The sequence below is a fragment of the Ovis aries genome, chromosome 1 (assembly GCF_016772045.2).
Source record: "Ovis aries strain OAR_USU_Benz2616 breed Rambouillet chromosome 1, ARS-UI_Ramb_v3.0, whole genome shotgun sequence".
Taxonomy (NCBI): Eukaryota; Metazoa; Chordata; class Mammalia; order Artiodactyla; family Bovidae; genus Ovis; species Ovis aries.
The window spans coordinates 37,185,881-37,199,167 of NC_056054.1; the positions used below are offsets into that span (position 1 = coordinate 37,185,881).

General features: G+C 37.7%; 1 protein-coding gene across 15 annotated transcripts in view; it reads left to right on the plus strand.

The window, feature by feature from the left end:
* Nucleotides 1-13,287, plus strand: part of PATJ (PATJ crumbs cell polarity complex component) — a 390,464-nt gene that overhangs the window by 215,250 nt on the left and 161,927 nt on the right. For all 15 annotated transcript variants that reach the window (XM_060410212.1, XM_060410237.1, XM_060410189.1 and 12 more), the window contains one exon: nt 6,979-7,175. In XM_060410212.1, coding sequence (XP_060266195.1) covers nt 6,979-7,175 — 197 coding nt within the window. The remainder of the gene's footprint in view (nt 1-6,978; nt 7,176-13,287) is intronic.

A 13,287-nucleotide genomic window follows, 5' to 3' on the forward strand; every position in this document is an offset into this window, starting at 1 on the left:
TACATAAGAAATACACCATTTAAATTACTTTTAAATGTAGAGTTCAGTAGCATTAAGTACATTCACATTGTTGTACAGCTCTGATTACCGTCCACCTCCAGATCTTTTATATTTCCCAAACTGAAACTATGGAGGGTTTTAATTTCACACTTGACTAACACACAGTTTTAAAGCCACCTCAGTGGCCTACAGATCAGGGACAGTCACTGAAAACAGTGCTATTACTCCTTTGCATCTCACAAAGTTGTCCTTGGAACTCCTCAATATAAGTAACTCAAATAAGAGAGTCTGGGAAAGAACGATGTCAGCCCCTTCCTCTCCTGATCGCCCTTGGAGGACAGTGTGCCTGCTTCCTTCATTCCATCGTGAGGAACCACTGCTTCCTTTCACAAGTCTCAGTTTTCATCAAGCCAGACAAAGAAGAAAAGAGTAGCTTTGGCACCCACTGAAAACTAACTGGGAATACCAGACCACCTGACCTGCCTCTTGAGAAACCTAAGGTCAGGAAGCAACAGTTAGAACTGGACATGGAACAACAGACTGGTTCCAGATAGGAAAAGGAGTATGTCAAGGCTGTATATTGTCACTCTGCTTATTTAACTTATATGCAGAGTACATCATGAGAAACGCTGGGCTGGAAGAAGCACAAGCTGGAATCAAGATTGCCGGGAGAAATATCAATAACCTCAGATATGCAGATGACACCACCCTTATGGCAGAAAGTGAAGAGGAACTAAAAGCCTCTTGATGAAAGTGAAAGAGGAGAGTGAAAAAGTTGGCTTAAAGCTCAACTTTCAGAAAACGAAGATCATGGCATCTGGTCCCATCACTTCATGGGAAATAGATGAGGAAACAGTGGAAACAGTGTCAGACTTTGTTTTGGGGGGCTCCAAAATCACTGCAGATGGTGACTGCAGCCATGAAATTAAAAGACACTCCTTGGAAGGAAAGCTATGACCAACCTAGATAGCATATTGAAAAGCAGAGACATTACTTTGCCGACTAAGGTCCGTCTAGTCAAGGCTATGGTTTTTCCTGTGGTCATGTATGGATGTGAGAGTTGGACTGTGAAGAAGGCTGAGCGCCGAAGAATTGATGCTTTTGAACTGTGGTGTTGGAGAAGACTCTTGAGAGTCCCTTGGACAGCAAGGAGATCCAACTAGTCCATTCTAAAGGAGATCAGTCCTGGGTGTTCTTTGGAAGGAATGATGCTAAAGCTGAAACTCCAGTACTTTGGCCACCTCATGCAAAGAATCGACTCATAGGAAAAGACTCTAATGCTGGGAGGGATTGGGGGCAGGAGGAGAAGGGGATGACAGAGGATGAGATGGCTGGATGGCATCACTGACTTGATGGTCGTGAGTCTGAGTGAACTCTGGGAGTTGGTAATGGACAGGGAGGCCTGGCGTGCTGTGATTTGTGGGTTCGCAAAGAGTCAGACACGACTGAGCAACTGAACTGAACTGAAGACTAACTTAAAACCTCAACATAGCTGAATGATAAAAGACAAAATCATGACCAAATCAGTCTCTGATGTTGTTTGGAGTCTATGTCCCAGGAATTTTTAGTTAGCATCCACTTTAAGCTAACAGCCCTATTACAAATAAGAAATCTGCCTTTTGTAGAGATTCAGTATTTGTCCAAGAAACTAGTGGTGTTAAGTGCGTCAACTAAGGATTTGAATTGAATTCTAACCCTTGAGCCCTTGCTCTTTCTATTCTGCCACAAGAATGTATTGCTAGAGATTCACCTTTTGTAGCACTTGGGTTGTTCATCAGTTGTGATAGAGCCACTATTTACCAAGGGAGGATCCATCTTGATCCTCCATTAATCATTTGCATGTCTAAGCAGTTGAATATACAGTTAATGGTCATGAAGGTTATTTCTTTTTTTCTCAGAAGGTTGAACAAGTCACACAAATTTGGAACCTGGAAGTCTTTTTATATTAATTTAACACTAAAACCTTTCTCAGCTCATTCTTTTTTTTCAGTTCCCAGGGGCATGAGATTGCATTAACTATAATCTTTCATAGCGTATTACCATCATTGGTCAGCTGGGAGTCCCTGTTTGGTTTTCTTTGCTCCCTTTTGTTCCTGTCTCTTTCCAGCCACTGTAATTAACCATTCTAATGTGTTAGCCATTTGTGTTTTTGTATACGAACTTTCAAAATATGTGTTGTGGTTTTTGTGCAGAATCTAAATTCACATAAATAGTATTACATAATATGTTGACCCCATTCTGTTTGTCCCCCCTTCCATTCAGCACTTTTTACAATATCTCTTTATTTTACTATTGACATTAATTTATTTTACTATGTGAAAACAGAAGAGAACTTTATTTTTTGTTGTTACAGGTTTTCATAGTTTTATTGCACTATGTCCAAAGAGACAGCTTATTGATATTGATTTTTTTGAGACTTATTGTGGTTTCTTTTATGGTCTAATACACAGTCAGTATTTGTAATTGTTCTGTGTGTGCCTCCCCAAAATGTGTATTTTCTGTCAGATGTAACATTCTCTTAAATACAATACCTTGAGCCTATTGAGTTGTCAGTCTTCAGTTTTTTTTTTTAAATCTTCTTCTGCTTTATTATTTCCTGAGAAAGATGTGTTAAAATTTTATTTTATTTGTTTCCTTAACTGTGATATCATTTCTTAACTATTTCACCCTAGAAATCCAGTAAGCTGGTTGAATCTGGAAGAACATGTCTTAAATTGAGGGTCCTTTCAAGATCCCATCTCCAGAGTACCTTAAGGCACCTCTGCAGTATCCCTAAATTAGAATATTATTTCTGTAAACAAGCTATCAATTAACTCTTTAACCTTGCACTCTTATTTCTTGTCACCCACCCACTAACTTAAACAATTTTCAGTTCAAAGCCGCATCCCCTTCCTCATCCCTCTGCATGGAAGTTTTTTACCCTTGCCATTTGGTCCACCAGAATTCTTCTCCACATAACCAAACTCTGTGACTTATTCAAAACCATTCTTGTATATCCAAAGAACAAAAAAACTAATTAAAAAATATATATACACAATTCAGTGTTAATAGAAGCTCTATTTACAATAGTCAGGCAACGTAAGTGTCCATCCATAGATGAATGGGTAAAAGCGATGTGGTATGCAATGGAATACTACTCAGCCATAAAAAAGATATTGCCATTTGCGACAACATGGATGGGCCTAGGAGTATTATACTAAGCCAGATAAAGACAAATACAAATGTGGAATCTAAAAAAAAAAAAAAAACAAAACAAAAACAAATGAACAAACTAAACAAAATAGAAACAGACCTACAGGTACAGAGAATAAGCTGGTGGTCACCAGAGGTGGGGAGTGGCTGGGCAAAATAGGTGAAGGGTATTAAGACATACAAGCCTCCACTTATTAAAAAGCCATGGGATGTAATGTACAGTATAGGGATTATGTTCAGTAATATTGTAATAATTTTGTATCATTTAGCTTTGTAATAGCTATGGGTGGTTACCAGACTTACTATGGTGATCTATTTGTCATATATATAAATGTTGAATCACTATTTTGTATACCGGAAACTGATATTATATGTCAGCTTTACTTCAATTAAGAAAAGGAAAAAAAAAAAAAAAACCCTTCTCAAATTCTGCTTCTTTCAAGAACTCTCTTCAGGCATATCATTTCTTAGAATTCTAAAGACAATGATTGCTCAGTTCAGTTCAGTCGCTCAGTCTTGTCTGACTCTTTGTGACCCTATGGACTGCAGCACGCTGGGATTCCCTGTCCATCACCAACTCCTGCAGCTTACTCAAACTCATGTCCATTGAGTCGGTGATGCCTACCAACCATCTCATCCTCTGTCATCCCCTTCTTATCCTGCCCTCAATCTTTCCCGGGTATTTTCAAATGAGTCAGTTCTTCATATCATGTGGCCCAAGTATTGGAATTTTAGCTTCAGCATCAGTCCTTCTGATGAATATTCAGGACTGATCTCCTTTAGGATGGACTGGTTGGAACTCCTTGCAGTCCAAGGAACTCTCAAGAGTCTCCTCCAACACCATGGTTCAAAAGCATCAATTCTTTGGTGCTTAGCTTTCTTCATAGTCCAACTCTCACATTTATACATGACTACTGGAAAAACCATAGCCTTGACTAGACAGACCTTGGTTGGCAAAGTAATGTCTCTGCTTTTTAATATACTATCAATGTTGGTCATAGCTTTTCTTCCAAGGTGCAAGTGTCTTTTAATTTCATGGCTGCAGTCACCATCTACAGTGATTTTAGAGCCCCCCAAAATGAAGTCAGCCACTGTTTCCACTGTTTCCCCATCTATTTGCCATGAAGTGATGGGACCACTACAGCTATATAAACAGAAATTCCAACCATGCCACATGCTGGTCACTAAATACATATTAATCAATTAGTAAATTTAGGTCAATGAGAAAACATTAAATTAACTGCACTAGCAATCATTGGAAAACTTGGAAAACTCAGCAGTGGCCACAGGACTGGAAAAGGTCAGTTTTCATTCCAATCCCAAAGAAAGGAAATGCCAAAGAATGCTCAATCTAAGATCATGGATACCATGATCTTAGTTTTCTGAATGTTGAGCTTTAAGCCAACTTTTTCACTCTCCTCTTTCACTTTAATCAAGAGGCTCTTTAGTTCTTCACTTTCTGCCATAAGGGTGATGTCATCTGCATATCTGAGGTTCTTGATATTTCTCCCTGCAATATTGATTCTGGTTTGTGCTTTATCCAGAAAGACATTTCTCATGATGTATTCTGCATATAAGTTAAATAAGCATGGTGACAATATATAGCCTTGACGTACACTTTTCCTGATTTGGAATGAGTCTGTTGTTCTCTGTCCAGTTCTAACTGTTGCTTCTTGACCTTCATACATATTTCTCAGTAGACAGCTCAGGTGGTCTGGTATTCCCATCTTTTGAAGAATTTTCCACAGTTTGCTGTGATCCACACAGTCTATCAAGCAGAAGTAGGTATTTTTCTGGAACTCTCTTGCTTTTTTGATGATCCAGTGGATGCTGGCAATTTGATCTTTGGTTCCTCTGTGTTTTCTAAATCCAGCTTGAACATCTGGAAATTCATGGTTCATATATTGCTGAAGCCTGGCTTGGAGAGTTTTGATCATTACTTTACTAGCGTGTGAGATGAGTGCAATTGTGCGGTAGTTGGAGCATTCTTTGGCATTTCCTTTCTTTGGGATTGGAATGAAAACTGACCTTTTCCAGTCCTGCGGCCACTGCTGAGTTTTCCAAGTTTTCCAATGATTACTAGTGCAGTTAATTTAATGTTTATTCACTGACCTAAATTTACCAACTGATTAACATGTATTTAGTGACCAGCATGTGGCAAGGTTGGAATTTCTGTTTATATAGCTGTAGTTGTTTACTAGTTCTTGTGTTTGTTTGCTTCCTCTGCTTTGTTGTATAAGCATGTTGAGGGTAACGTGTGTTTTGTATCCTCTATTAATTAAGGTACCCACATAATGGCTTGTTCTTAATAGTTGACTGACGGAAACACTTTGAGTTTATTTACTTCAGTGTTAATGGGGATAATTTTATTTCTATATAGAGGACAGTTTTGTTACATTGCAAGTTCTTTAGTTTACTGTATTTTACAAAATATGTTCTTTATTATTCATAAGCATGATCAGTGAAAGTTCTTTAAGATTCTCTTCAAAATCCTTATAAACTAGACAAATTTAACCTCTTTCTAAAATTAGCATTTATGATTAATTATTTCAATGTAAATTTATGTACAAATTAGCCTTTGTGAATTTAAATTTATCTACTCTCTTTTAAGGCAGTGTTTGTTATATCTGGTAAAGTGATGAGATGGACTAGGCTCTCTTCCTTCCCTTCCCCCTTAACATTAATTATTCCAGCTAAGCTTTCAATTTGCAAGGTCCCCTCTAAGGACAGTGAGCTTAGTGTTAGAGCATAGAGAGTTCCAGCACAGTTGCAAGGATAGCTTGGTTTTCAGCTGATGAGATGATTGCATCATGTGACATAGTCACCAGCAAGCCTTTGATCGCTGGTAGCACTCCTGGCCTGAGCTGGTGCTGTTTGGTGTACAGGGCATGTTTAAAGCTGTGCTGTTCCCCACACTGACTTGCCAGTGTAGTTGTGTTGCACAAGTGAAGCCTAACCAGCCACATCCTAAAATAGGTAGTTTAGGCTGTAAAATGGAGGTTGCAAGATGAAAGAGAAGATCAAATAGAAGAATTGTAAAATGCCTATAACCCATGAGCCTTTAAGTCCTTTATATTTTCTTTCATTTTCCCAACTTCCGTGAAGTGGGAATTATGTCCATTTTAAAGATGAAGTGGAATTCTATAGAGGTAAAATGATGTATTAATTAATGGACATTGAGTAAGTGGTAGATGTGTGTATTAACTTCAGATCTGACAGCTAAATCAGCATGCTTAATTCCCCTTGTTTTTACTCGCATAACACCAGTCTTGTTTTGTACCCTTTGTATACTTTAAAGAAATGTAATTATTTAGAGTTAATGGTTGATTTTCTTTCCTGCTGGACTACAGATCCGTGAGAGTAGATCCATGTCTGTTTTGTTCAAACAATAGACCAAACACTTTGCTTGGCACATACCTGGTGATCAGTATATATTCATTGTTTCGCTTGTTCTTTTTCTGAAGGGGAATAAGTAGTGCAGAGAGGCCAGGTTTTCCACCACATTATGTTAACACTCTTAGGTAAGAAAATGTGTAGAAAATCTAGGCCAGCCCTTGAACCTGAACAGTCAGGGGAGATTTTATGGGGAGCCATCTTCTTAGATGGAGATCAAATAATCTTTAACTGTAACCTGTATATAAGGCTGTGAATGACCTTAAGTATTTCACTTACAAGAAGGGACAATTCATTGTAGTGGCATCAGTAAAAATGGGGAAATGCCAATATGCCTTGCTAATATAGATTTAGGTGCTCTATTTAATTTTTTTAACCTTTTTTTTTAATTAGAAAAAATCAGGCAAAGATATGCAGACCTGCCTGGAGAACTGCACATTATTGAACTTGAAAAGGATAAGAATGGACTTGGACTCAGCCTTGCTGGTAACAAAGACAGGTCACGCATGAGCATATTTGTGGTGGGAATTAACCCCGAAGGACCTGCTGCCATGGATGGACGAATGCGTATTGGAGATGAACTATTGGAGGTAAGGGGCGTATATTCTTCATTTTTGTTTGGGTGAGATGATTGGATATAGAGGATAGTGTATAAGACGATGAAGTAAAAGGGTAAAATGTTATAAATCACATTCTCTTCAACTGTTTGTTATCATTTTCCCAAGCAAGAATGAAAATCATATTGTTGCTTACAAATACTATTGGCTGCTTGAGTAAAGACTAATCTCACAAAATAATTTAAGGGCCTTTAAGTAAAATCTCATGAAAACATATTAAAAGAATAGAGCTTGTTTTTTAATATAAATTCCAAAAGATTCAAAACTAATTTGTGTGTTAATCTGAGATTATTAGTATTTAACAAAATCCTTTTCAGCTTCTGAATTAACTGTAAGTATAACATTTGTTTTTGTTGCTGTTGTGGTTTAGTTTTTCTGGAAGGTGTTACAGCCAACAAAATCTTATGAACTGGTTGTCAAGGACTGATTAATATCTGTGAGTTGGTAATGTGGTTAAAGTCACATAGGTTCCTTATTTAGGAACAGGAGAGAGAAAAGAGAAGTTAGGAAGGGAACTGATCCTCTGCACTATTCCAGATGATTTCATCAGTAATCCAAAAAGGTTATTCTCATATTTGTAAGCTTAAAGTCAGGGTCTCTGCTCTGCTACTGCTAAGTCGCTTAAGTTGTGTCCAACTCTGCGTGACCCCATAGACGGCAGCCCACCAGGCTCCCCCGTCCCTGGGATTCTCCAGGCAAGAGCACTGGAGTGGGTTGCCATTTCCTTCTCCAATGCATGAAAGTGAAAAGTGAAAGTAAAGTCACTCAGTCGTGTCTGACTCAGCGACCCCATGGACTGCAGCCTACCAGGCTCCTCTGTCCCTGGGATTTTCCAGGCAAGAGTACTGGAGTGCCCTTCTCCCTTGCCATTGCCTTCTCCCTCTGCTCTGAGTTTGTCTTATTTTTATATTTATTTGCCAGTTCAATCATTCATTAATTCAACTAACAGTTTTTTAAGTGTCTCTGAGGGCTGGATACCAAAAAAGAGATGAATACTCCAGTCCTTTCATTCAAATAGCTCACAGTCTCAAGGAAGAAAAGAGACATAAAAGATTGTTGCACAACAAAAATGAAAAAAAAAAAAGATTATAATAAAAGCAGCAATATGTACTTGGTACCGGACATAGCTTTGCTGAGGTCACAAAGTAACGAGGTGAGGTGGCAAAGTAAATGAGACTTTCGGATTCAATATCAGGCAGTTTGACTTCTTAGCTGCTTGTTAACCAATGTGCTCTAAGGCCTCTTGATAAGATGCTCCAACTCTTGGACATTTAGGGGAGCTGAATCACAGAGGCACTGAGTGTCAGATGCTTACTTCACATGAGGCCTTACTAATTTTTCATTTTATAATTTCCTCTTCAGACTCTACTCAGAATAGAATTCATAGTCATCTGTAATGTGACTTGCCTAATAATACCCACAGCCAAAGCTGTTCAGACACAACTCTAAGATCATTAGTATCACCCTCTGTCTTCCCAGCCTTGGTAGTTTCTCCCCATTTTGAAATCTGTTTTCACCAAGTAGTCATTCCTGGAATTACTTTTCCTGTTGTTTGTAATATAGCATTATGAAAGTGACCCACACCGGGTAGCAGTATTGACTAACATAATCATCAAGTAAATAAAAATCAATGGTATTAGTATGGATTAACCAGTATAATTCATTGCTTCAAGTTCATTTTATTTAGAGATTTCTTCATAAACAAAACTAAAGTGATGGTGGTGGTAATAATGATGAAAGGAAAAGCTAGTTTACTGAGCTATTCTCGGCATTTTACCTATGTGCTAAAACATTTGTATTCTTAAGAAACCCTATATGGTAAGTGCTGTTATTATCCCAATTTTCTGGATAAGAAAACTGCATAAGTAACAGAATTAAGTTGCTAAGAACCCAGGCTTGCCAGGCTCCAAGATCTGTGCTCTAGGAACTGAAGTACACTGCATTTTCCACGGTACTTCCGGCAAATCCTGTCTGTTTAGATCCGTGAGAATCCTGACTTATGATACTCTAGGCTTTAGGAAACCATATATATTAAATCATACTGCTGTATTATGCACACCTAAATGCATTATTTCCTGTCTCGTGTGGTACATGGAAATGTTCCAAAAGCTATCATTTGGAACATGACGATTCTAGTTCTATTTTCTCTGCCTTATTAAGACTCAAGATGGAATGACTGATGTGGTCCAGACGTAGAAGAGAAGTGCTATGTTATTCTGTGTCTGACATTTTATTAGATAGAGGAAATAGATGAGCTAAGGCTGCAGGGTGATGAGAGTGCTTCATAGGCCATACAGTAAAGTCAACATTGTGTGCAGGGCAGAGAGCGCTAGACTAGGAAGACCTACTTTAATTATTCCAGTTCTTTCAGTTATTAGCTGCATTTCAGAAGGGATTTAATACAGTGTAGAGCACATGGCTGACTATTAATCAGATCATATTTCCTCTCTTAAAGACAGAAACTTCAGGTATCTGATTTCTATCTAGGCTAGAAGCTAGAAGAGCTCTCCTGAGTAAAAAAGTATATTAGCGTCTTGCTTTTTCAGACCCCTCCTATTCCCTCCTTTGACTTTCTGAATTTGGTCCTCTTGTTGCTCTTCAGTAATTTTATCTTCACTCAGAGATTAAAGGAATAAGGAGATTAAATGTGGCAATAAATTAACCACCCCCCATACTCTCCACGGAGTCTTTTAAGTAAAATAAAATTAAACTAAAAGTTGGAATACAGAGTCTAGCATCACACATCTTTGATTGTTTATTTATCTTCTCAAACCCTCAGTTATCTTCTTTATCAAATGGAAATTTTTTATTCATTTAGCACATACTTTACTAGGCATCTATTGTATAAGAGGAAGTATAGGAGCAAGGTGCTGATTTTACATTGGTGAAGAAAATTCATCATACTATTCTCATAGAGCTCACAGTCTAGTGATTGTGTAGCTTCAACCTCAAAGAGTGTTATAAGAATTAATGAGAACATAGGTCATGTTTTGCCACCACATCTGGCACTTACTAATACCATAATACATTTCAACTGATAATATTTATAAAAAAATTTTATGTGGATTTGTGGGTTTCAGTTCTTTTTAGCTTGTTTATATTAATATATTTGTCTCCAAAAGTATGTTCCAGAGGGAAACCATCATACTCTTCAGCAGCTCCATGGAGCATGTTGAATAGCTGAGAGAGTAGAAAAATGCACAGACTGGATTCTTATGCAGTTATAAGCCTTCTCATGGGCTTCTGGCGTTTAGGTCAGGGATGACAGTGAGAAAATTCATGTGGGAAACATTTTCCTGGTTTCTTTTTATAGCTGAGAAAAAATTTCAGTCGTTTCTCTATGATATGTAAAGAATTTGTTTATAACATAATATCAAATCCAATGTGCTTTTGAACTGAAAATAAGGCATTGATGTAATGATGAGTACCAGGATAGCTGGAAGCCAGTGTTACAATAGCTGTTCTTGGATATGCAGTGTATTAGATGTTATCGAGGGAGACTGCATCACGAAGGAGGCATTTACAGTGGGCTTTTAGATGGTACTCACTGGGTTAGAGCAAATCTTGTGTATTTTGCTTACCCATCCACACTTCATTTATTTTTGTCAATTGAGGTAAAGTTACCCATGTCTTGATTAATCTTACAATTCTATTTGCTTGTATTATTTCTCATAATTGCTTTGTTGTTATTGTACTTTGCTCACAGCCCCCTTTTATTTAGGATTGATCTGACTGTTTTAGGCCCTCAGACGTAGTTAATTTATAGGAAGTAGGAAAGAGCATGGTCAAACATACACTGTAGCTTGCTGGAAGCGAGAAGTTCTGCACCTCTTCCCGAGCCCTGTCCATGACTGATTTTTGGCCCGACACCCAGCAGCAGTTTTGTTGCTGTAGGGCTGCATCATTGCAGTGCAAGAGCAGTCGGCAAGTTCTGCCAACTGATGGCTGAGTTCATGTATAAAAGAAATCTTACACTGAGCCCGCAGAAGACAATGTGATTAAATCTCAGCTTCTTTCTCCTTTACTAGGATGCTAGTGTGGGGGTTCTGAATTAATTTCAAAATGCATTAGCATATAATTACCATGTAGACTGGAATGAGACTTTCTAGAGTATTGGCTTTCCCTAAGCGATTAGTCCCAGAAAATACACAGGCCCAGGCATGGTGCTGTCTTGTGAATATAGGATTTATTTATAATCTTCCCTACAGGGCAAGTGTGGGAAGAGAGCTGATAGTGCCACGCGGGGACTGGAATGATTTGTCAGGTGAGGGAAGTAGCCAGAAGGAACAGCGTGGGTGGCATTTGGAAGTGTGCAGTGGATGCGCTTGCGTGTCTGGCTCCCACACCCGTCAAGACAGAAGTTCATTCCCTTTGTGACATTTACCTGTAGCATAGCCTAAATTAAATCTTGTTATTTTTGTGTGTGTATAATAGGTTTATTTAAGAACCATTGAAAATACAAAGTATGAATACTACTATATTTGCCAAGAATAAAGACACAGGACTATAGGGAAACTCTAATCTTTTTGTTTAGCAATACTTGCTTTATAAGAGGAAAACCCTGAGGTTGTTAAATGACTGACTCAGGTCCATGTAGGTGCTTTATGACACGCTGCTGTCTGAGGGTGCTTACTGCCACACCAGTCCAAAAGGTCGATCCTTCACTTGTTGCCAGCGAATTATTTTTGAAATCTTTTGGAAGACTTAGATGTGATTTAGAAGTACACTATAGTGAATAAATTACTAGGTTTTAGACATCCATAGATAAGATTCCATTTTACAGTCAAAAGTTTCCATCTTCTTATACTGGGCCCTTCAGATTATTACCGTACAGATGAATGTAATTTTCTAAAGTATGCTTCTCAATGCATTAATTATGCCCTAAGAGATCTCACAGAATAAAATGTCCCATTGTGGAAACACTAGTTTGAGGACCAGAAAGAAGAGTAAAGGATTTCAAAATTGCAGTAAAATGATTCTTCCAACAGTTTGATTAACAGAAATAGGTTTGTGATAGCTAAAAATACAAAAAAAAATTGATAAACATTTTTTATTGTGGCAATAGTGTCAAAATACATCAAATTTTACTTTTTAAATATGTGATTTATTATATGTATTATATCTCAATAAAGCTGCTAAAAATGAGTTGATCATCCCGACAGAAACTATAAGTCAGTCCTGAATATAACCTCACATATGCAAAGCTGAAGTTGCCCCATTTTCTGACTCTTAAAATTGTATGCAGCCTAATTCATAGCTCCGAAAGTCAACAGAAGAACGTGGTGTTGGGTGAGTGGCCAGCGTCACACATAACATTGTCCTGGGATCCCAGAGGGGTGTATGTTTTTCCTTCCTTTCAAGTGCAGTCTCCCTTGTCATTAAAACATTGTAACTCATACTTATCTGTATTTTGCTTAATTATCTTCCCTAAGTAATCCATTGTATTACATCCAAATTAAGTTACAAAAAGATGAGTTTATTAAAAGAAATCAGAGGTAGGGGAGCTTTACTGGGAATTGAGTTGACACTGAGCATTCATAATCTGCTAGGCTTTGCTAAAGTCTTTACAAGCATTCTCTCTCTTTTTTAAACAAAAGTAGATGCTGTTTTAGTACCCATTTTTCAGATAAGGAAACTGAAACATGAGGGGCAGAATCAACGTGAAGACACTGACTTTTCAGACTCTAAAGGCTATGTTCTTAAGGTTAGTTCTGGGTGGGATAATGATTCTGGAAGATGATCATGAATTTTTCATCATTCTGTAGTTTTGGTTGAACTAGATTAACCCAGTGCTAGTTTAGAATATCAGAGATAATTTTTTATGATACAATACCCTGTTACTCTTTTTATCTCCTTAAAATTTAATGCCACTTGGAATTTATTAAAAGAAGACTGCGGTCAGTGAAATTATACCCATCTCTCAAGAAACAAAGAAGAAAAATAATCTTTTTTTTTTTTTTGAGGTTGTTCTTGCCTGATTTGAGAGCTCATCTATGCTTCATAATTTAAGAGCTTTCACCCGCAGTGCCATTATAGAGTTAAAATTTTATTTCGGCTGTAGGAAATAGTCTGTAAAGCCTTACTC